The sequence below is a fragment of the Pinus tabuliformis genome, chromosome 2_2 (genome assembly GCF_031772625.1).
Source record: "Pinus tabuliformis cultivar Carrire ecotype Pingquan chromosome 2_2, CPIR1, whole genome shotgun sequence".
NCBI classification, from domain to species: Eukaryota; Viridiplantae; Streptophyta; class Pinopsida; order Pinales; family Pinaceae; genus Pinus; species Pinus tabuliformis.
In genome coordinates this window covers 831,355,570-831,381,805 of record NC_142300.1, presented here as the reverse complement: position 1 = coordinate 831,381,805, position 26,236 = coordinate 831,355,570, and the positions used below count along the sequence as shown (strand labels likewise).

Genomic DNA, 26,236 nt, shown 5'->3' with positions numbered 1-26,236 from the left:
GAAAAGAAACAAAGGCCATATGTTTAAATGTATGGTACTACTTAGGGTTTTTCTATTCCTGACATAAATTTCTACAAGACTAAACACTTCACAAATTACCTGTTCGTTTATCACCACTCTCTTCATAATCAGAGCTCCTGTTTGAATAAGAGAATCCAACACCAGCAGGGGACTCCAGAAACAATATATTGGCCACTGCAGTAAGAATGCATGGTGATAATATAGAGGAAAATTTATAACCTGGAATCAATTCCAGCGTAATCGAAACACATGATGAAGAGGATGTACACTCGTATCTAAGTTATGAAGGTGATGATATCTTGTGATTAAGATTTATTGATGGGGACGAAATTGATTTATAAGAATTTAAAAAGGTAAGGAAATTTTCAGCGTTTTTTAATCATTTTATTTTTCTTAAATATTGAGAGAAATTTTGGATGATTATAATAATTTTATTGAGTTTTAGTTTTGTGATAAATTTTTCGAAAATAAAATTTATATTTATATTTAAAGTTTTTCTATTTTGAATTTTAATAATTTTATTATTTTTCGAATTCAAATTATTTAGAAACACACATATTTTCATTATGAAACTTACCAGAATTATTTTTTTAATAATATTTATTTTTTTCAGTGTAATTCAGATAATTTATTTTTTATCAATTTTTTTCCTTTTAATAAGTTTAATGTAATAATGTTTCTTATAATTATGGCTTAAAAAAATTAATAATAAATCATCATTTATCTTAATAATATAGAATTATGTTAATTTTTAAATTTTAGAAATAAAAATAGATATATAAATATTTTCAATAATATAAAATTTGAATGAAATTTAATATTTAGTATTTGATTATACATATTTATTATAACTTTATAAGTAGAATTAATTTATATTAAAAAAATTAATAATAAAAATAATAATTTAATTTTAAAGTTATAGTCAAATCAAACACCAAATTAATGTATGTTTACATATAAATGATAAATTAACTTATATATTTTTAAATATAGTAAAGATATTATAATATTTATATAATATATCTATACTATATAAAATGAATTCACTTTTCAATTATATATTTACTAAGATCAATTTAAATTTATTTTTACTAAAATAAATTTTAATACAATTTTTTTTTTTTTTAATTTTTAAGTCAAGAGATGAAGAAAATCTCATTTTCACCTAGCTGAATAGAAGAGGGAGGTGTGGGCACCACTTGCCTATTATTCGTAATAAAAATGTTTGATCCCTATCATTTCCAAGCATGTACACATTAATGAATAAGGTGGCAAATACAAGAAATTTATTGATGGTATGTGGATATTTATAGAGTTGGATGGTAAGTTTAGCGATTGTTGTTTACAAGTTAGCAGTTTGGTCTCAACTCCACTTAGTCACCTTGTTCTTAGCCTCGTATGGCTCCTTGTTGTTTCCTTTTATGCACTCAAGAAATGTCGAGTTCCTCCTTGCCTAACCTCCCTCTTAGTGGTGTTAATTTGATTTGATTCAACACTGTAAGGAATCAAAGAATGAACATGGGTACGTAGGTGGTGTGGTATCTCTTGAGTACATGTGTTTGGATATAGGTATTTTTTTAAATGTTTCTAGATGTTATTTCCTCGATTTTTACTTATCCAAATTATTGTTTACATGTTACTTTGATTTGATTCTCTCTATTTCTTATTGGGTTCTTGGTTGTCACTACTGTCACAAGTTTATATACTATTAAGAATTTCTAGAGGTCCACGGAATTCGTTTTGGCCATCTTTCACTATTATATGGTTAGATTCTAATTTTTTGTTTGGGAAGGGCTCTTTAATGCAGGAGCATCTATAAAACCAAGTTGACTAAAAGGTCAAAGCAGTTGATTCCTCAATGAGTTGATTGTTAAGATCGAGTTTACTTTTTGTTGCCATGTAATTCATTAGATTTAGATAATAGATGTAATTAGTTTAATTATGTTAAGTTTGGGCTCATCCGATCTTGTTTTTAAGGATCTGGAACGATGCTAAACATATGTATATATTGAAAGTTTTAATCAATAAAAAGAAGAGAGTTTGGGGTGCAAGAGTGCATTGAATTAATTTAAACCAATGGTTTTGCAGTTATACTATTTTCATCCTTGAATATATATATATATATAAAGTGTAAGTGTTGTAAGGGTTTGTGTTACCTCAGTTTTATTTCAATTCCTATAATCAGAGGCAGAGGTGCCCACACCAACTTAATGGCCTTTGCATATTCCTCCGTTAAAAACTAAATAACCAGAGCTGAGTCAGAGTGTACAAGTGGAAGAGGCAACACTTATTTTTTTATTTATTTTTTAATGGGAGTCTTTTTGTTCATAAAGGTGGGGTAGATGGAATCAACTTTTTGTCAACAACTATTCTCCAAAAAAACAGTTTCCTGAGTAATATGTCCTGAAGGCTCTTCCTCGAGAAGAGCAAAGGAGGAGCACGTAAGTGAAGCATCGGGGTGATGAGAACTTGGGCTAACATGGAATCCAACCAATGCATAAAGCACCACTGTGACAGAGAGTTTCTTTATTGGTGCATACTAACGAGAGGTCTGCATAGGAAATATTGATTCCCCCATGAAGGACAAGGTATCTGTACTTTTAAAATGCACCAGGGATAGTATTTAACAAAAGTAGGGGGTACCATTTAACGTGAATATTTATGTCTTGGAGTCTGTTTCCCGAAGGATAAAATTATTGTGTACTTTTGGATAGGTTGACTTGATGTGTCCCAATCAGGGATGGAATTTGACGGTCAAATTGTCTATCATGGGGTGATTTTCCCATCAAATATAGTCATATTTTTTGTAAAACTGTCACAATTGTTTGTTGAAATTGTGAAAATTGGTGGGAAGGTTTGAAAACCGGCAAATTTGACGAGTAGATATGTTTTGAAATTCCAACCCTAGTCCCAATGGATGAGGAATTGCGCACTAAGATAGGGACCTAGGTCTCGTGGTCTAGTCATGTTGTAGGAAATGGGAGGAAGTTTAAAGCGATGCAGCTAATAAGGTGTCACATTGATATATGCTATATATACATGCATGGTCTCTATGTCTATGATAAAAGGCTTGAGTTGTGGTTTTTATAGAAAGGTAATCCCCTCCTCTTTTCTCCTTTTGAATGAATATCTATCTATCTATCTATCTATCTATCTATCTATCTATCTATCTATCTATCTATATATATATATATATATATATATATATATATATATATATATATATATATATATATATAGATATATATATATATATATATAGAGAGAGAGAGAGAGAGAGAGAGAGAGAGAGGGAGAGGCTTTGGTGGCTATGTAATAGAATATGTTGGTTGCAGTGGTTCTAATTTAAGGTTTACATCTTTTGCTATTAAATCAGATTAAGCATCTAATCCAAAAATAATTATTGACCATGGCGCACATATTTGGACGAGATGGAAAAGGAGGTCAGAGAGGAGAAAGGCCTAGATAACCAATGTTGAAGTGATGAGATCTATGCAGTGGTTGGAAGAAAAAATTGCGTTCATGGAAAATAGAAAATAAATAGAACCTCAAGCTGGATATTTAAGTGAGGAAGAAGAAGAATCTCTAGAGGAAGAAACCATTGGAAGATCAGGTAGAAGCCAAAATATTGAAGGAAATTCTGGGATCTATCGAAAAGGTGAAGAAAAATATATCTTCTTACACTCGTAGCATGAATCCAAATGAGCTCATATACTCGATCACTGAAATGGATATGTTTCTTGAATACAAGGAGATGGATGAGAAGAAGAAAGTTAATTTTTTTGTCACCAAATTGAAGAGACATGCAACTTTATGGTGGGTTGGAGTAAAGGCTAAGAAAAGAAGGGAAAAAAAAAAAAAAGATTAAGAGTTGGGAAAAAATGGTCACGAAGCTCAAAAGAAAATTATTTCCAAAGTACTATAAACTCACTTTATTGAGGCACATGAAAAATCTCAGGAAAAGATTGATGATTGTGATGGAGAAAAGATAAGAGTTTTATAAGGTGAGTATGAGGGTTGGATATGTAGAGGAGCCCATAGAGAAGATAACTAGATATATTAATGGTCTCAGGTTGGACATCCAAGATGAAATCAATGTGTTATCACCTAGAATAGTGGAAGAAGCATACTAGTTAGATTTGAACAATAAGGAGGAGCTTGCAAGGAAGCAGTCTCGCTAAGGAAAAAATAGTACTAAAGGAAGAGGACAACAATCAACTAGAGGAAGATCTATAATATAAAAATAAGGAGATAGTAGCTCAATTCCATAATGACAATAAGAGGGAGACTTCATAGTCTGAAGATCCTTTTCTAGAGGATGAGGAAGACGTATAGGAAGGGAGATTTGTTCTACAGCTGTGGCAAGCTTGGACATATGGCATATGAATGCGTAGAAAATAGAGATGCAAGAAAGAGAAGTGTTGTTATTTCCCTAGTAGAATAAGGGGAACCAATGGTACAAGAGGCATAAGATGTACCAGAGATAGGAGAGTCTTTATTTCTTAATAAAGTGTTGTTGAAATCAAAGAATGAAGTTGTTGAACCATCTGAGTGAATGGATTTGTTTAGAAATATTTTCAAAGTCCAAGGAGAATGTTATAAGTTGGTGATTGATAGTGGCAACACATACAACTCGGTGTCTACAAAAGTGGTAGAGAATGTTGGCTAGTTGAATTGTTTATGAATTAAACATTCAAGTACCACATTAATTGTCAACCAGGGAAAGTCTTTTTATTCCAAAGGCTACTGCATACTGTATGTACTAAAAATCTAAAAGCATTGAAAAGCTGTAGTATACGTGATTCTTACGCTATGTCATTACAGTACTTGTTAAAATAAAAGCAATTAATTAAAACTACAAATCTGGAAAGCGAAATGATAGATGCTCTGTTGGCAGAGGATCAGGACCCTATCCTCCAGGTGGGGACGTTCAACACGTGCCCCTGTAATCAGATTTACTAATGCACACTGCACTCTCATTCACCGGTGAGAAACAAACTCAAGTGATTAATGAAACAGAGTACTAGGAAAACAGAGAATACCAGTGGTAATGCTATAAAATCCAAGCAGAGTACCAGAAAGAAACTATTGCACACTTACACACTTGACAAGAAAGTAAATGGCTGAATCTTGTGAGGAAGGTGGGCCCAGTCCCTCTCACAAAATTCGCCAGGAAAACGAAGACTGGATTAAGTGCTCAAAACAGTTTTATATTCATCTTCCAAAACGATTTGAATACAATAAAGTTCAGACTTGCTGATGTTCTCAAGATCTCTTCTTACAGACTAACCATAGACACTGACTAATCCCCTTTTCATGTAGATGTCTCCTCTTTATAGAGGAGACATCTATTACAATAAAGTATTACAGCCCATTCAGTTAACCCATCTTATCAAAAATAAGCAATTCAGAACGTTGTTACAACAATATGATAATACGTTCTTTCTTGAGCTCTGGCTGTTACACAGCGGGTAACTGACTTCGACCGTCTTCTCGAGATCTTCATATTCCTTTGCCATTTCCCCATGCTGTTCTTAATTTAGGCCATGCTGACTGTGTTCTTCTTTCTTTAGTCCTCTGCTTGATTGTGCCACGTCAGGGTCCTTTAAATAGTTGCCATCTGTTATTCATGGCTGTTACAAAATAGCTTGCTTTAGGTGATTGCTGTTGCTGACTGTAGCAACTACGGAGTTGCTGCTTCTGGTGTTGCAGCAACTGCGTAGTTGCTATTTCTGGTGTTACAGCAACTGCGTAGTTGCTGTTTCTGGTGTTACAACAACTATACATTATAATTCCGGCAAGCTTAAGGCAATTACTTGACAATTTAGTCAGCGTTTCCAAGGATAAGTATAAAGATATTCACGAATATGAAATAAACAATTAAACATAGATATGCGGGAGGTTACTTCGTACCTTGGGGTCATTATGTCATTATAAAATAAAAGCTTTCAACTTATGACTGCAAAAGGATAATAATACGGCAAAAAGATAAGGTCAAAAATAGGTCAATTCTGAGTCCCAACATCCCCCCCAACTGAAGAGATTGCATGTCCCCATGCAATGGCTACTCTGAGTCTGAGTCGGAGAACTGGGACGAACAATGCAGATTACTAAGACAATAGTTGTAGGGAGTAACATCAAACTTCCTTCTGAAACCACAAACAGTTTGTATATGCTTCCATGATGCCGCTTCTTCTCTGTCAGAGTCCGTAATATCATCTATAATAGGTTCAACTATTCTCCCTGAGCGAAGGTGAATATCATTACATTGCAGGGGAGAGATAGGTTGATTTTGAATGTCAATAACTTGCAGGGCTTTATTATTATTTGTATTGGGGTTAGGTTGTACAGGCAGCTGTGGTCTCATTGCCTGATTATTCGGAGGATTATTAGATGGTAAGGAAAGAGATTGTTGTTGTTGAGGAAAAGGTATCTGTTGGGCTGCCCAATTTGGATTCCATTGATTAAAGTATGGTTGCCGGGGAGCCCAAGGATTCCACATAGTAGGGTTAGGAAAAGGAATATTTGGTTGCTGCATAAGTGGAAAGTTCATTGTGTTGAAGGGTGGGTATTGCATTTGATTCATGGGTGGGTAAAAAGGAGGATTATTATTCCAACGATTGAATGTTGTATTAGAGCTCGTACCTTGTCTTTGCAGCCATTGCCTCCTCTGTGTCATCAGGTACACTGCTTCAGCTTCTTCTTCAGTTGTCTGCAGTGCTGCTTTGATTCCAGGCAGAGAGGGGCATTGCTGTGTTTCATGATCCTTCTCGCAGATTGTGCATATAGGTATCCTATCCAGTGGGCATTCTCTGAGTGGATGTTTTTCTCTGCATTTTGAAAAGAAAATTGCGAGAGCAGCTTCTTCTTCTGCCTGTTTCTTCTTGACCTCCAGAGCATCAATTTGTGAAGCAAAAGAACTTAGCATTTCAGTTTTAAATTCTTCTAATAAGTTACCTATCTTAGCTCTTGTTGCTCCTCCACTGGCTGACTTATGAACCCTTGAATACACATTACCTCTGCTTTTTGATCTGCATGCCGCTCCCCTTGAACGCCGCATGCAGAGCTTAATAATTTCATCAAAGGGTTCTTTGGAAATGTTCCCTTTCCCAAGCATGTTCAACATGTCCAGGCAATCATCTCTTACCCCTTTCAGCAGTATGGTCTTCAAAATGTCTTTACGCATATTAGGATGATCAGACCGCTGCAGATTATACTGTAATCTTTCCACGAAATCTTCCAAATTCTCGTCCTCTTTCTGGACCATTTTAAACAATTCTTCCTTTCTTTCTCTTGTCTGGAAGTAGTCTTGATACTTGGCCAGAAATCCCTCTTTCATTTGGTCCTAGGTGGTGATTGCCTGAGCTCCTAAGCTCATAAACCACCTCAATGCGTTCCCTTTTAGTGTTGCTGGAAACAATTTCAGCTTCTGATTAGGACTTATGTAATCATAGCTTCTACACAGTATGTCAAATTCAAAGAGGAATTCGTCCGGGTCTTCGGAGGATAACCCATGAAAATTGGGTAATGCCGAGAGTGGGATGTTTTTCATGGGGGTTGTTCCTCTCAGGAGCTCCCCAATAGGGAATTCCAGGGTAGAGAGCGAGTTTTCCCCTCTCCCTTCTATTCTGTTATCCTCCATTGGTCTTTTCCCTGAATCACTCGCTTTATCTTCTGCGTCTTCTATTTCTTCAGGTTCTTCTACCGGTTCCTCAGTGTACTTTGGTGCTTCTAGCTTCCTTTCAGGTCCTGTTACTTCCTCCGTCTGTTGCTCTGTTTGTGAGGAGTATTGGATCTGAGGTCTCCGGGAACTCGTCCTCTGTGATGCTTCGGCCTTAGAGATGATTTCGTCGATGTAAGTCTTCCTTCCTCCTTTGCCGCCTGTAAAATTAGGTTTCTTGCGTCCTCTCATACACCTGTTATTTTCACAAAGAAACCATTAATTCTTTTAGAATTCTTTAGTTGCCTTCCCCGGCAACGGTGCCAAAATGTTGGCTAGTTGAATTGTTTATGAATTAAACATTCAAGTACCACATTAATTGTCAACCAGGGAAAGTCTTTTTATTCCAAAGGCTACTGCGTACTGTATGTACTCAAAATCTAAAAGCATTGAAAAGCTGTAGTATACGTGATTCTTACGATATGTCATTACAGTACTTGTTAAAATAAAAGCAATTAATTAAAACTACAAATCTGGAAAGCGAAATGATAGATGCTCTATTGGCAGAGGATCAGGACCATATCCTCCAGGTGGGGACGTTCAGCACCTGCCCCTGTAATCAGATTTACTAATGCACACTGCACTCTCATTCACCGGTGAGAAACAACCTCAAGTGATTAATCAAACAGAGTACTAGCAAAACAGAGAATACCAGAGGTAATGCTATAAAATCCAAGCAGAGTACCAGAAAGAAACTATTGCACACTTACACACTTGACAAGAAAGTAAATGGGTGAATCTTGTGAGGAAGGTGGGCCCAGTCCCTCTCACAAGATTCCCCAGGAAAACGAAGACTAGATTAAGTGCTCAAAAAGAGTTTTATATTCATCTGCCAAAAAGATTTGAATACAATAAAGTTCAGACTTGCTGATGTTCTCAAGATCTCTTCTTACAGACTAACCATAGACACTGACTAATCCCCTTTTCATGTAGATGTCTCCTCTTTATAGAGGAGACATCTATTACAATAAATTATTACAGCCCATTCAGTTAACCCATCTTATCAAAAATAAGCAATTCAGAACGCTGTTACAACAGTATGATAATACGTTCTTTCTTGAGCTCTGGCTGTTACACAGCGGGTAACTGACTTCGACCGTCTTCTCGGGATCTTCATATTCCTTTGCCATTTCCCCATGTTGTTCCTGATTTAGGCCATGCTGACTGTGTTCTTCTTGCTTTAGTCCTCCGCTTGATTGTGCCACGTCAGGGTCCTTTAAATAGTTGCCATCTGTTATTCGCGGCTGTTACAAAATAGCTTGCTTTAGGTGATTGTTGTTGCTGACTATAGCAACTACGGAGTTGCTGCTTCTGGTGTTGCAGTAACTGCGTAGTTGCTGTTTCTGGTGTTACAGCAACTGCGTAGTTGTTGTTTCTGGTGTTACAGCAACTATACATTATAATTCCTGCAAGCTTAAGGCAATTACTTGACAGTTTAGTCAGCGTTTCCAAGGATAAGTATAAAGATATTCACGAATATGAAATAAACAATTAAACATAGATATGCGGGAGGTTACTTCGTACCTTGGGGTCATTATGTCATTATAAAATAAAAGCTTTCAACTTATGACTGCAAAAGGATAATAATACGGCAAAAAGATAAGGTCAAAAATAGGTCAATTCTGAGTCCCAACAGAGAAGTTGAATTTCAAGAGGATGAAGCATCCAACAACTTATAAGGTGTCATGGATTCAAAAGGGTCATCAACTATTGGTGAATGAACAATGTGAAGTAGAGTTGCAGATAGGAAACTATAAGGATAAAGTCCTCTGTGATATCATGTCCATGGATGTGGGCCACATTCTATTGGGTAGACCATGATAATTTGTTAGAAATGTTTTCGATGATGGGGAGAAGGAAAATTATAAATTCTAGAAGGATGGTATCAACCATAATTTCTTTCGTTTGCTGGAAGAAGGGACTTCAAAAAGAAACAATTCCAAGGCATTGTTGTTGAGTGGGAATTTTTTTTTAGGAAAGGGACAATAATGAGGCAAATGTTTCTTTGGTCTATAAATCTAGGGATATTCTTACTTCCACTACAGTGATTGCTTTTCTTTTTGAGATTCAATAAATGTTCGACAAGTATAGTGACATTGTAGTGGATGACCTTCTTAATGAGTTTCCACTTCTAAGGAACATAGGTCACCATATTGACTTGATACTAGGATAAAGTCTACCACATAAAGCTGCATATTGAATGACCCCTTAGAAGAATGAAAAAACCAAAATGGAGGTACAAGAGTTGTTAGATAAAGGACTGATCAAAGAGGGCCTTAGTCCATGTGCAGTTCTAATGGTGTTGATTCCTAAGAAAGATGATGGTTGGTTCATGTGTATAGACTACAAAACATGGAACAAGATCACAATCATGTATCAATTTCCTTTATCACACATATATTATTTGTTCGACTATTTGAGTGTTTCTAGTTGTTTCTCTAAGTTTGACCTGAAGAGTGGGTATCATCAGATTAGGATTAGAGAGGGTGATGAGTAGAAGATAACTTTTAGAACTAATGATGGATTGTATGAATGGTTAGTCATGGCATTTGGGTTTTTGAATGCATCTAGAACCTTTATGATATTGACGAATGAGGTGTTAAATGAATTTATACGAAAATTTGTGACTGTATATCTGGATGATAGTTTGGTTTATAGCTAGTCCAAAGAAGAGAACTTGATACATTTAAGGTGTGTATTAGAGAAGTTGCGACAAGAGAAATTTCTCATAAATTTAAAGAAATGTTCATTTTTTAAAACAAGACTTGTATACTTGGGATTTTTAATATCCAAGGATAGTTTGAAAATGGATCCTGAGAAGGTGAGAGCTCTTGTTGATTGACCCTATCCTAAAAGTGTTTTTTAAGTTAGAAGGTTTCATGATTTGGCTAGTTTTTATAGGAAATTCATGAGGAATTCTATTAGGATGAGTGCTACAAATGTGGATACCATAGGAAAGGATAAATAGCCATTCCAATGGATTGTTGAAATAGAAAAGGTATTTCAATTATTAAAGAGAAATGTCACAAAACAACGTGTGTTGGTATTCCTAGATTTCAAAAATCCTTTCCAAGTGAAGTGTGATGTCATTGGAGAAATGATTGTGATTGTGTTAAGTCAAGGGGATAAACCAATAGCTTATTTCAATGAGAAGTTAAATGATCCAAGGAGGAAGTATAATTCTTATGACAACGAGTTCTACATTGTGGTTCAAGCTCTAAAGAAATGGAGGCATTATTTAATTTCTACAGAATTCATTTTGTATACATATAATCATGCTCTACTGTACATTATGCAACAACCCAAATTAAGCCAAAAAACATGTCAAGTGGATTGAATATCTCCAAAAATTCACTTTTGTTCTGAAAAATATTAATGGCCAAGATAAAAGAATTGATGATGGTTTAAGCAAGAGAAATTTGACTATGTAGGAAATTCAAGTCCATATCATGGGGTTCAACTTCATGAGGGAGTGGTATCAGGAAGATGTAGATTAAGGAATCTTATAAATCTTGTAGAAACCAAACAAACCAAGATAGGAGTCTATGGCTTGATTATATGCTTCAAGAAAGATTATCATTAAAAAATAATTAACTTTTTGTTCCAAAGTGTTCGATGAGGGAGAATTTAATTAAAAAGAAGCATAATGTAGGTCTTGCAGGGAAATTTGACCATGATAAAACATATGAGTGGTTGAAACATTTCTACTTTTGGCCAAAGATGAGGACTCATGTGTAGAAGTTTGTGAATAGTTGTAGAATCTACTAGCATGCTAAAGGGAGGAGCCAAAATACATGGTGTATACATCATTACCAATTCCAGATAGACCATGGGATTTGATAACCATGGACTTCATATTGGGTTTCCCAAAAACTCAAAAAGATAATGATGCTATATTTGTTGTAGAATATTGATTTTCAAAAATGGCCCATTCCATTCCTTTTTTGAAACCAATGATGCTACCCATGTTACTAATGTGTTCTTCAAACATGTAGTGAGATTACATGGAGCGCACAAGAGCATGTCAGATAGGGTTACCAGATTCTTGGCACATTTCTAGAGGATTTCGTAGAAGAAATTAGGGACATAATTGAGATTTAGTTAAGTCTATCGTCGTGAGGCTGATGAATAGATCAAGGTATTTAATAGGAGTTCGGGGAATATCCTATGGAGCTTATTTGGAGACCATCCCAAGTAGTGGAATCATGTGCTTTCCAAGGATAAATTTTCCTATAATGATTCTCCAAACATAATCACTAGCCGGATTCCTTTTCAAACTATGTATGGGATGCATCTGAGAGGAGTGTATGACTTGAGAAGAGTAGAACAAAGGAGTGCAACAAGAGAAGTCTTTGTTACAACTATGCAGGAGATCCATGAGATTGCAAACAAAGACTACAAGAAAGAAACCCCAAATATAAGTCCATAGAAAATCTTAAGAGGAAATAGCAGACCATTGAAGTGGGAGACTTACTATTTGCACATTTGAGCGAAGAAATATTTACTAAATGAGAATACAATAAATTGAAATTAAAGAAATTTAGTCCTTGTAAAATCCTTCATAAGTTTCTAGCCAATGCTTATGAGATAGAGTTTTTGTTAGGTATTTCCATCTTTCTCATCTTCAATGTGGAAAACTTATATACGTATCATCCATGAGAAGAGGTGAAAATGGTAGATGATAGTGGAGACTAACAAAATCAATGGAAGAAAAAAATACCAACAACAAAGCCTTTGCAACTAGAGAGGATTTTAGACAAAATACTAAATAGGAAGACCATGGGAAAGGAATATTATGAGTATTTTTTCAAGTGGAAGGACCATCCAATAGTTCATGCAACTTGCATGACTGCAACATTAGTATAGAAAAGTGGCAGAACTGTTGCAGGCCACACAAGCAGGATCACTTGATTTTTTTTGTTATGTGGGAGCAGGATGGAGGGGAATGTGTAAAACCAAGTTGATTGAGAGGTCAAAATATTTTACCAGAGGAGTTGCTTCCTCCATGAGTGGATTGTTATGATAGATTTTGTTTTTGTTTTCCATGTAATTCATTAAATTTATCTATGTGTTGTAATTAGTTTAATTAGGCCAAGTTTTCGCTCATCAAATCCTGTTTTCAAGGATTTGGAAAGATGCCAAACATATGTATATATTTATAGTTTAAATTAATAGAAGAGAAGAGAGTGTGGCAAGTGAGAATGGATTGAATTAATTTAAACTAGTCCTTCTACAATTATATTGTTTTCATCCTTGAATAGATATATATATATATATATATATATATATATATATATATATATATATATATATATATATATATATATATATATATATATATATATATATATATATCTCTCTCTCTATATATATATATATATATATTGTAAGTGTTGCAAGGGTTTGTGCTACACCCTGAGTTTTATTTGATTTTTTGTAATCAAAGACAGAGGTGCCCAAACCAACATAATGGCCTTCACATAATCCTTTATTAAGAACCTAGTAACTACAGATGAGTCAAAGTGTACAAGAAGAAGAGACCAAACATAGGTTTTCTTGTTTCGATAGAAGTTTGCCCATTGTCAAAGCTCGGGGAGATGAAATCAAATTTCCATCAATAATTGCTCATCAAAAGTAAATTTTTGGGGTGACATGTCTTAGAGGGTCTTCCGAGGAATATCAAAGAAGAATCACATAAGGGAAGTACTCAGGTGACACAAAATTTCTTTATTGTCACATAACTAATGAGGGTCCTACGAAGGAAATGCTAACTCCTCCAGGAAGGATGAGGTATGTCTACTTTTAAGAAAAACCAGGTACCGTCTTTGACATAACTCAAGGACAACATTTAACGTGAATATTTATGTCATGGAGTCTGTCTCCCATAAGGTGAAGTTATTGCACACTTTTGGATAGGCGAGGGTGCTGTATGTTTGGGGTGACATGTCGAAAGATGATGAATTTCGCAGAAAGATAGGGACCCAGGTCTTATGGTTCAGTCATATTGTGGGAAACAAGAGGAAATTTTAAAGCAATGGAACTAATAATGTCTCAAATTGATATATGATATATGCATGTTTGCTCTCTGTCGATATGATAAAAGCAGGGAAATTTTTTAGGGTAAAAATTTATCTTACAGTTTAGAAACCTTCGCGAGCCTTACCAATTCTTAATATGAAAAATTTAAAATGTTTAGTGATATATTTATAAAAATACTTAAATTTATAATGATTTAATATATAGACTCTATAAAATTTAGTGATTTTTAAGGTAAAAATGTTTTATACTACAAATTTCAGTGAATAATTTTTTGAAAAAGTGGAAATTGATGAATCTTTTCTTTTTTGGAAAAAAGCATGAAAATTAGCCCACTTCCGAATATTAGCCCCTGAAATTTTCCCTCCATAAAAGGCTTGAGCCATTGGTTTTATAAAAGGGTAAGCCTATATATATATATATATCTATATATATATATATATATATATATATATATATATATATATATATATCTATCTATATATATATATATATATATATATATATATATATATATATATCTATATATATATATATATATATATATATATATATATATATATATATATATATATATATATATATATATATATATATATATATATATATATATATATATGGCTCTTAGTGCTATAAAATAGAAGATATTGGCTGTGGAGGTTCTATTTTAAATGTTGGGGGTTACATAAATTTTCTTTTTATATAAAGTTAAGGCCTACACCACTCTTTATGTGGCCTGGTGGTTCTTCTCTTCCTTGATATTACTAACTACTCCAATATTGAAACCTCTCACCCCTCTGGATCGCCATCTACCCCAATTTCCTTCGTCCTGCCTCTTATTTCATAACCTCTCCTTCGTGCAACTTCCCCCCTACGTCGACATCCATGACACAACAACTTGCTCGCTACCACAAGGGCTACAATAACCATGACAGTTTGGGAGGTTCTCAAGCCCATTTGTAGGCTTAGGATTTGGCTTGACATTATCATGCCAAGACTACATCATAAATTCAAGAACATTATGATCGATTATGGATCTCAGTTTCATCCTAAATTTATCATACTGGATCATTCTCAACACATGAAAAGTGAAGTGTTATAATCCTTGGCAAACTTGGTAATAGACAGAAGGCACACTCGAGATGTTGAGATTAATGATGAAATGTATGAATGGAGTGTCGGTTCAACTGAACCTTAGATTAGGAGTTTGTTCCTAATTTATAGGGTGTTGTTTCAACTTCCCTAATTGTGTGTGAATTATATATTTCCCATGTAATGAATGTAATGTCAGAGCGTGTTCTACAGAGGAAGTCTCCAGGTGGTGTTCCACACTTGTTAGCTGCCCAGGTTCAATTCAATAAATTTTATTTTTATGTTGTTAACATGGTATCAGAGCTACAGGGCTCAGGACTACCAGGAACCCTAAGATGAGGAGTTATAGTGGAGGCTGAGAGGATGATCTATGTGACTAGAAGGTAGATCTATGTGAAATGAGACTGATGCATTTTTTAAGGGCCATCAACATGGGATCCATCACCATAGTCACATTGATCTAGTCCTTCCCTTTCACATTTTTAGTTTCCAGAATGGTGCGGCCTTGCCATAGTCAAAGGGCGCCGAGTTTTCCAACCACCCATAGGTGTCTGCGTTTGAGTTTCTCTCTCAAGGACCTGCTATTGATAATGTGGCTTTCTTAATAATGTCGTGGTTGGTGTGTTTACTTCATGGTTTTCATGGCACAAGGCCTGACATTACTTCAAGGCCGAGATCCCTTACCTGTAGGCCGACATCGCTTGATGATTGGCTAACGAGTGGTGAGTATGGAGGGAGCTATTACAGTGGTGCGGTGACCTATTAGTGCTTCATTTGAAGCTGAGTGTGGTTTGTTGATTGGCCGTCACTTGATTTCTTATCTTCATGTTGATGGTGCTGGACTTGCCAACATTCAAGGGATCGCCCCGTATGAAGTCCCAACTGGATCTTACACCGTTTCGTGTGGGAGTCCCATCCGATATGATGGCCAACTTTGCATTGTCTTAAGGAATTGTGTCAACTCCCATTTTTCATCACCAGAGAATTGTTTTCTTTATCTTCGAGAAGTGAGGTTCATGTGCTTGGTGAGTGTAAGTCTACTTATGTCAATGGTTCTTTCACTGTGAGGGTGTCAAGGTGAAGGTGAGTTCTAGGTTGAAAGTGGTCAGTCCCAACTCAGCTAGGAACACACAACACAAAGGACATACACGGCTTCGACGGATCAGTCCACTGAGATGAGGCAATCACAACGTACAAGGTAAGATAACACATAAAACACTCATGGATTAGTCTGAGACAAGTGCAACGGTTGTTACAACAAGGTTCATGTGAAAGGTCTGTCTAATGTCTGGCAGAGCAGTTGACACGGATGGGAAAACATTAACAACATATACAACACAATTCCATTAATGCATTATGCATTACAACAAATGAATCAGTTCAGATGTAGAACACATGGTTAAAGAATCATGCATTTCAAGTGTTAAAAATTAGTCTTACAACAAATACAATACTTGTGTGGAAATGTGTTGGCCTTTTGACAGGCTTCAGAATTAAGTGAAAGTTCCAAGACACATCGTTACACCTTACATCACTAACCCCATCAGCGGGGTGTTGGAGCCACTAATTACTCCTCAGAGAAAATATTACAGATTCTCCTGACTATGTTGCAGGTGCTGAGGTGAAAATTATTTTCATGTAGAAATGAGGGGGGTATTTATAACCAAGGTTGAAACTGACCCTTGTGGTTGTTCGACTACCCTCATGACTATTTGACCTCCATGACTTTATGACTTACATGACTCTATGTTCAACAAGTGTGTCTCTTGGACTTCCACATCACATCACATTGATTGACAACAAGCCCATAGTGGAGATGTGGGCAACATAACTCATGACTTGACTCGACATGACTTGAAAATACAATGTTGGTACATTTGTGCTATTGCTGGAGTGCATTTTGAGCTACATTGCTGCTAAGTGATGGATGTCTTCATGGTTGTATCATAGCTTCACCTTCGCTTGGCAAAGTGCATGGAGTCTTCGATGGTCCTTGGTTTGCTTGATGAAGCTCTAGCATGTTGTCCCTTGCATTCATGTTGGAAGGCTTAACATGTTCACTTTTTCGTGGAGGTGCATGTTCGTCACGTTCGTCCACTTTGCATTCTTTTTTCGTTCGTCCACTTCACATGCTTTATTTGTTCGTCCATTGGTGAACCTTCCTATCTGCATGTGCTCCCTTCATTCATCCCATTTGCCATCATGACATGTTTGTTGGTGTACCTATACATACAGTCGCTCATGATGAGATGACATCAAATCCAATACCTCCTAGTCTACAATGACACATGATCATTCAGATGTGGGTGGCCAGGAGAGGCAACAAGGCTCTGATGTGATATGATGATGGCTTCGGGCAACATCTAATGAAAATTTCACAAGAGTCATTGAAGGGTGGAGACGAACAATCTGAGTCGACAGTAACTAACTGCAAGGTCTAGCTTGGATGGGAGGAAACATTCAACAAATTCCGGGAGGGACAGTCTAGGCTTTTAGAAGCCAAGGCAGGTGTGCTCTGCGTATTTTCTGAAATGAATGGTTAGCAGTGGCTACAAATCCAAATTTGTGCAAATTTCCAGAGGAACGAATTGGGTTGCATGAGGGGTAAGCAGGTAGGGATTGCACAATTTTTTTGGGAACTTCTCGGGAGACTGGCAACCAGAACTACGCAATTCCCAGAGGAAATTGCTAGTTGGCTGCTGGGGTCACTGGAATTTAGAACTGCAAAATTCCCAAAGAGAACTAGAAATTGGCTACTGGGGTCACTGGCAGCCAGAACTGTGTTATTCCCGGAGGGAGCTACCAATTGGATACTCAGTAACTGGCAGCAGAAACTGCAAAATTCCTGGACTGAATAGGCAGTCTAATGTTGGCTGGAAAATATGCACTAAGGCTAGGAGGTCAGCCTATTGATCATCTCTGCACAATTTCTAAGCTATGCTAACTGATGGGTAGTAGGAGACCTAGTCATGAGCACTGCAAAATTTCTGAGATGAAGAGTCATTCAATCGTCCAGATGACCAACATGAGTGCTACTTGAGTTGCTTGCGAGGAAAGCAGCTTGACAGAACTAGCTTGGTGTTTTTGCGATGTTCTGTTTGACAGTCGATCGAGTCGACAATGGGGTGATGGTCCAACTGTCAGTGAGGATTCTGGTCGTCATAACTTCAGCAAGATTGACTAGTGTGTGAACAGTCAAAAGATGCATAAGTGATCATACGGACACACACTCGTATGACTTGGCTACAAAATGACCAAACCATCCCAACACACATGTTCAACATGACTGACCGAAGGTGTAATCGGTACGAGTGACACTTGTGATTGATCGTTCATGACCGAGATGATGCTTGCGTGATAATGAATATGACTTCGTGTGTGAGTGTGACAGATGCCTTTATGGTGAACACAAAAAACACATACGAAGCAAAGACTTTGACCATAACTAGAACACGGTCGCAAGAATGACTTAGACATCAACATGTAGAGACTTGAGTGTAATAAATAGACAAGGTGAATGTAAAGTCTCACATGAGCTCATGGAGTGAACCCCAGTGTGTGTAGTCATCAAGTGAAACTCTCAATGGGAGGCTCTGAAATTTGTGCAAGCCAAAATTGTAGGCTGGTTTTAGCCGCTACAACACTTGGTGACACACTGGTAGAACTCCAGCTTCCATGTTTTGTTTCATTGCTAGCACAAGGCCTTGGTCTTTCAGGAAGTATTGAATTGTTGTGCAGGTTACTTCAGTTTCCCCACTTACTCTATGGAAATACATGGTTCACCCTTTGCCAACTCAGTCAAACACAATCAAAAGCTTAGCTTAGACCTCAGAGTTTCGAATCTGTGAAGGGTAGGTTAGCTCACAGGTTGAAGATTTTCAGAGTATGAGTTTTCATCTCTGGTGTTGCTCCGCTGCTAGTAGGCCTGGATAATACACCGGTGGAGTCTCGCAGGAACACACACATTGCTCCACTGCCAACGAGCCTGGTTAGTACCTCGGTGGAGTTGCATGCTTCACCTCTCTGTGTAGGAAGCCTTTCTCTTTTCTTTCCTTTGTATTTTTTAATATAACTTTGTATAGGGACTTATTTATTTTTGGGGCGGAAGAGGGATCTCAACTTATTCAGAGCGTAAGAGATTGTTCCTTCAAAGAATCATGTAAGAACTCTGACATAGGTTTTCTCATTTATATTTTTTCCCTTCTCTGTTTCTACTAATTGGATGAGCTTCAACACATAGAGCAGAAGGCTGAGTATAGGCATGGGGCTTCGCAGTGTGGACACATGTTCACGGATGGACCAAATTTTCCCTTTCATATGGTTTGTATTTTCCATAGGGACTTCATCGGCCGAAGGTTGTGACCAAGCATGAAGAAAGTGGATAGAAGACTGGCTAAGTGCTGCAATGTCACAAGTCTCTTCAAATTTTAGCCACATACTCTATTCAAAAGACAGAATGTATTAGTTGGTAGAACTTATTTTCACAAACAAAAATAGTAATATATCAAACAAACAAAATGCACGTGAACAAAAATAGTACTCAGAATAAAACAAAGCAAAAGCAAAGATAATAAGAAAAACAAATTAAATGAAACAACAAGCAACAGATGGACTATGTACAAGGCACAGGCATGGCCCGAGATACTGAACCAATGTTTGAGGAGTTGGTCATTTCACAGGAAGATTATAAATCCTCCCATCGAGTGACTACAAATTATTAGTGTGTGAGCCAAGTTTATCGTGGACTAGTGCCGATCCACTGGGCTCCTCTACTAGAACCTGGTGGCATTCCAGAAAACCTTCAAGTAAAGAGAACACTATTGTCTCAGGTACGTGTGCAACATGGGCTCAGATGATGGCACGGGGTAATTGTTTTTACCCTGGGAAGAGTTCAAGTTTCTGAATTCAATTCGTGAGTGGATCTTCCCATATTTTTTATATGTTTGATTTAAAATGGAAAACCAAGTGCGATGACAAATTTTCCAAGTAATCCAAACACTTGAAATGTTAATCAATCTATTCGGTGAAAGGAGTACAAACAACATGTATGTGTTACATGTTCTTTGTTGTAATGGCGTGTCTTCTCCTTTACCTGGAATCTCATGTTTGATAATTCACATGTAGTGGGTACTCAGGTCATCATCTACTCGTCCACGCCCATCTTGGTACTATTCAATCAAGCGGTCAACGATTGGTCGTTTTTGTAGTGTGTAACTTGTACCGATATTATCCATCTTTGGATCATGGTGGATCCCCAAGTTTCTATGTTTGTTCCTAGTGTTGGTCTTTCATGTGTTCAGCATGAGTGCTTCAACATCATTGTTTGTGACTCCAAACTTCAAATAACTTGAAATCATGCATAGTTCCTTGTTTTGGATGACTAAGATGCACTCAGTCCTTGAGTCATCATGCATTTCTGATTTATCAAGACTCATGGTCCACAAATTATCTGTGCATGGACCATTTGGCATGCTGGTACTGTTGCTACTACCAATGTTCCTACTACTGCTACTACTAGGAAAATAAATTGTACAAGTTTCATTATTATCAGTTCGGAGAGGAAGGAGTCCTAATTGCTTATCTGATAAGGTTGGGGTTGGTGGTGTAAGATAACACTCCAATGTTTTTTCCAAGAAGCAGTTGCTAAACATGAGTTATGTAAAGGCCAATGGTTGGTTCTCATCGTTAAGGGGAGTGACATTGTGTTTCATATACCTCTCAGATAATACTCAGACTTGGTTTCATTTTACCTTATGCGGAAGCCATAGGTGAGTCCAGTCTATAGCAAAGTATCCGTCTAGCTTGATGGACCAGTCTCTGCTGAGTAGTAGACCATATGCTTCTGGTATGTCCCCAATAATTATGTTGATGCACGGGTGGACTCGAATTTCATGGGAGAGTCAGATGATCATGTCTCGCAATTAACCAGTGGCTAGTACCAATGTTCTATCAAGTAGGATGATTCTCGCGGATGTTTCATTCCATTGTGAGTTGATCTTATTAGCAATGGAGAGCAGCATGACATCGGTTTCTTCACTAGAATCAACCAAACAATTGTGGGCATTATAGTTAAAAAATTCGAATGAAAGCAGGAATGGGGGGAAACCTGATTTTTCTTCTTCCATCTAGAATGTATTGAGTACAGTGGATAGTGATCAGGGAGGTGTGCATGCTCGCTTGTTGGTAGAGGTCGTGTTGCCTATTTCTATTTTTCCTACTACACGCAGCAAGATGTCTCGCTGACTCTGGACTTTGGCTAACTTGAGAAAACTTATGTTCACTCGAGTTTTCTTCATGTCACCGACTATGTTGTAATCCAGAGGTGGTAGACTCACCAAGGTATCTGGGGTGGAACGAATGCTCGTGTTGTCTAGCGGAATGTTCTACAACTTACTGCTCATGGATGTGTTCTTATCCTCCGCTGTCTTTCCGGACTTGCTTTGTGTTTGTTGCTTTGAGGAAGCAGGTGGATCGGCCTTCTTTATCAGTTGTCTCACTTTCTCTTGCATCTCCTCAAGTGTCAGGGGAACCCCTTTACTCCTAATATTCCAGTGATAATTTTTCTTTGGGGGCTGCTTTTGGGTGTTCATCTTTGAGACTATTTGCAAGCACTAATATGCATTCACCACATTCCCAAAACTTGGTGCTTCATTAAGTGCAACCTCTTCAATATCATCGGTGTCTTCTAGTTGCTCCTGTACATCACCATCCGCATCGAGTGTATGAGTACAGACAAAGGTAGCAACTCGCTTCCAATATGAACAAGAGTTCTCAAGATGAAATTCTTCATGGAAGGAATAGTACTTATAATCAATGCATTGATTGAGTTGGAACATAGGCCTCTGTACAGATATGGAGACAAACCCACTATTGCTTGATGAGCCGGTTGATGAAATGCTTGCTTGTCTCTATCTGGGTGGATGACTGTTCGAGAATGTGTCCATCTTCCGTTGCTTGTGTTCAGAAATTTAAGCGGTCAAGTTCTTGACAAGGTGAGAGTGGGTATCAATAAGTTGCTTCCTTATATCTGTCCTTACTCGCCATTGCTTGGGGCTTTCTTCTCGAATCCTTGGATTCTTTCATTGATTCATCATCCTTGATGACTCCAATGGCATGCAAGTCCTTCTTAACAACAATAGCCTCTTTACAACTTTCTAACAGTGTTGGCTTCGTAGCTCACTTGACGAACTGCACAATGTTTTTTGGTAGTGCCAATGTGTAATAGTCGATAGTGATGGAGTCATAAGGTTTGGTGTCTGGTGAAAAGTTGTTCAAGATATGCATAAACCTTTAATTAAAATATTCACCTTCTCTTTTCCCTCCATCTTGAGGCTTACCAGTTCTTTGAGTAGCCTGGCTCGGGTCTTTTCATCAACAAACCTTTCAAGGAACATACATTTGAAAGACCCCAGTTCCGTATGGAGTTCGGTGGAAGGATGTGATACCAAGTAGCTACCCAACCGTCCAAGGTATGGGGAAACAGTCTACATTCTACGTCATCATAATGTACCTCAAGGGTCTTCAATTGTAGGTACAAGTTGTCTAAGTGCTCTTCTGCATTCACCATGCTATCAGGGTTAAACGCGATGTTAATTCTCTTTGCTCACTTTGACATCTTGTGTAAAACATTTGGGAGAGCCAATGTTCCCTGATTCATCCATTGAAGGTTTGGGTCAGCCATGTCTTCATGTTCTTTGTCTTCTTCATCTTCTTCCTCTTTTTTTATACTGAGTCCATTGGTTCGTCTCCACCTCCACTTCCTCCACTACCTTCCCCTCTGCCTCCTACATCGGAGTTCAATCCCAAGACCACAAGAGTACCTTGTCCATCGTGAAAGAATATTGGAGGTTCCTCTCTGTCCCCAATAGCTTCTTCCAAACCATCAAGAGTAGTAATGACTGCTTCTTCCACTGATGATAAAACCACTCCTATGGGAATGGCCTTTTGCATCCTATATGCGTGTGAAATGTACTATACACCTGGGATGAGTCCAACTGTTTTCATGAACTAGCGAATGATGGGACAGATGGAGCGAGGATGTTGATATGAAATTTCATGTTAAATTTTGGGAGGCGAGGAGTAACCAACTTCAAAGTCGTGAGAGAGGGGTTACAAGTTACTACCTTGACCAGATGGTTGATGAGTGAGTTTGAGGGGAATTTCAGACATGTAGAAATAGCTACTCTCCTTCTAGTTCCAAAAGTGTTGATGGTGATGGACCCGCCAACATTCAAGGGATCACCCTGGAATGAAGTCCCAACTAGACCTCACATTGTTTTGTGTGGGAGTCCCATTTGGTATGATGGCCTGATTGCCATTGTCTTAAGGATTTGCCTCAACTCTTGCTTGGCAGCATAGGAGAGTGGTTCACTTTATCTTCGATAAGTGAGGTTCACGTGCCTGGTTAGTGTAAGTGTACTTGTGTCAATGGTTCTTTGACTGTGAGTGGGTAAAGGATAAGGTGAGTTCTAGGTTGAAAGGGATGAGTCCCAACTCAACTAGGAACACACAACACAAAGGACATACACAGTTTCTGGTGGAGGAGTCCACTCGGATGTGATAGTCAGAACGTACAATGTAGGATAACATGTACAACACTCAAGGATCAGTTTGAGACGAGTGCAACGGTTGTTAGGCAAGGTTCATGTGAAAGTAATGTCTAATGTCTGGCAGAGCACTCGACATGGATGGGAAAACATTAATAGCATATACAACACATTTCCATTAATAGAATATGCATTACAACAAATGAATCAGTTTATATGTAGAACACATGGTTAAAACAATATGCATTACAAGTGTTAAAGATCAATCTTACAACAAATACAATACATGTGTGAAAACGTGTTGGCCTGTTGATAAGCTTCTGAATTAAGAAAAAATTCCAAGACACATCGTTAAACCTTACATCACTAACCCCGTCAGCAGGGCGTTGGAGCCACTACTTACTCCTCAAAGAAAAGATACAGGCTTTCTTGGCTATGTTGGAGGAGCTGAGGTGAAAAGTCCTTTCATGTACAAATGAGGGGGGTATTTATAGCCAAGATTGAAACTGACAATTGTGGTTGTTCGCCTACCCTCATGACCATTTGACTTCCATGAATTTCTGACTTACATGACTCTATGTTCAACAAGTGGGCATCTTAGACTTCCACGTTACATCATATTGATTGACAACAAGCCCACAGTGGAGATGTGGGCAACATGACTCATGACTTGACTCGACATGACTTGACAAGACAATGTTGGCACATTCGTGTTGCTGTTGAAGTGCATGTCGAGCTACACTGATGCTAAGTGATGGATGTCTTCATGGTGTATCATAGCTTAACCTTTGCTTGGCAAAGTGTGCAGAGTCTTTGATGGTCCTTGGTTCGCTTGAAGAAGATCTAACATGTTGTCCCTTGCTTTCATGTTGGAAAGCTTGACATGTTCGGGAAGGTGCATGTTTGTCACGTTTGTCCACTTCGCATGCTTCGCCCGTTCATCCACTGCATGCTTCATTTGTTCGTCCATTGGTGAACCTTTCCATCTGCATGTGCTCCCTTCGTTCATCCTATTTTTTGCATTGACATGTTTGTTGGTGTACTTGTACTAGCAGTCACTCATGACAAGATGACATCAAATTCAAAACCTCTTAGTCTTCCATGACACATGATCATTTAGATGTGGGTGAACGGGAGAGGAAGTAGGGTTGTGATGCGGGATGATGGTTCTAGGAAACTACTGATGAAAACTGAGCAAGATTCACTGAAGGATGGAGACGGACAATTTGAGTCGACAATGATTGAGTACAAGGTCTAGCTCAACTGGGAGGCAACGTTGTACAAATTTCGGGAGGGAAAGCTTGGGTTGCTGGAAGGCGAGGAAGGCATGCTCTGTGAATTTTTCCGAATGAACAGTCAACAGGGGTTAGATAGCCAAATTTGTGTAAATTTCCAGAGGAATAGGTTAGGTTGCACGAGGGATCAATAGGTAGGGATTGTGTAATTTTTCGGGGGAACTTCCTGGGAGACTGGCAGCCAGAACTGCACAAGTCCCAGAGGGAATTGCTAGTTGGTTGTTGGGGTAAATGGCAGCTAGAACTGTATGATTTGCAAAGGGAACTGCTAGTTGTCTTCTCAGTCACTAGCAACATAAACTATGCAATTCTTGGAGGGAACATGTAGTCTGGTGCTAGGAGCTGCTGGATGGAAAAAATGCACTGAGGCTCAAAGGTTGGCCTATTGATCATCTCTGTGAAATTTCTAAGCTGAGCTGACTGATGGGTAGTGGGAGACTTTCTCATGAGCATTGCACAATTTCTGAGATGAATAGACGATCGACTATCTAGGTGACCAGAATGAGTGCTACTTGAACTGCTTGCGGGCAGTGCAGCTTGAGAGAACTAGCTTGGTGTTGGTGTTTCTCCCTTGTCCTGGTTGATAATCGATTGCATTGAGAATAGGGTGATGGTCTAGCTGTTAGTGAGGAGTCTGGTCATCATAACTTCAGCAAAATTGACTAAGTGTGTGAACAGTTGAAATATGCATAGTTGATCATATGGACACACATTCACATGACTTGACGATGAAATGACCAAACCATCTGAACACACGTGTTCAATATGAATGATTGATGGTGCAAGTGACAACCGTGACACTCATGATTGATCATTCATGATCGAGACGACGCTTGCACGACAGTGAATATGACTCCATGTGTGAGTTTGATAGATGCCTTTATGGTGAACACAACAAACACATACAAAGCAAAGACTTTGAGAATAACCAGAACACGGTCACACGCATGACTTAGACATTAACATGTAGAGAATTGAGTGTAATAAACAAGCAAGGCGAACGTAAAGACTCACACGAGCTCACAGAGTGAGATCAAGTGTGTGTAGTCATCAAGTGAAACTCTCCAAGGGAGGCTCTGAAATTGGTGTAGGCCAAAATTTCGGAGAGTGGTTGTAGCCACTACAACACGCTGAAAGTGGCAGCTAAGGATGAGCCACCTTTATTCACTACAACAACTCTACCAGAGGAGGGAGGACAAGCGTTTCCATTGTGTTCTCTATTTTTGATCTATCGATGTTGATCCAGGAATGATTCCTAGTGTTTTTACGAACAAGGATCGCAATATCCATATTTTTTTGTTGTTTCTGTGCTCTATGGAGGAGGCCGCACAATGATTTTAATAGTTCTACAAGTTGTAGAGGAAGGCACAAATTGAATCCTGTTGATTCTAGATGAGGCAAGAGAGAAGGGTAGTTGTGTAGATTTTCATGATCTTCTGCTACCCCCTCGATGCGAGCCTTACTATTTCAGAGTTCTCATAGACTTTCGATGTGGCAACCAAGTTGAGCACTATGGGATCTACTCC

At 37.9% G+C, this 26,236-nt stretch overlaps 1 protein-coding gene across 1 annotated transcript in view; it reads right to left on the bottom strand.

Moving 5' to 3' along the window:
- LOC149195551 (serine carboxypeptidase 1-like) overlaps positions 1-26,236 on the bottom strand; it is a 42,740-nt gene that overhangs the window by 1,337 nt on the left and 15,167 nt on the right. The window contains exon 4 of the mRNA XM_089407952.1: positions 100-195. Within this exon, the coding sequence (XP_089264078.1) occupies positions 100-195 (96 nt within the window). The remainder of the gene's footprint in view (positions 1-99; positions 196-26,236) is intronic.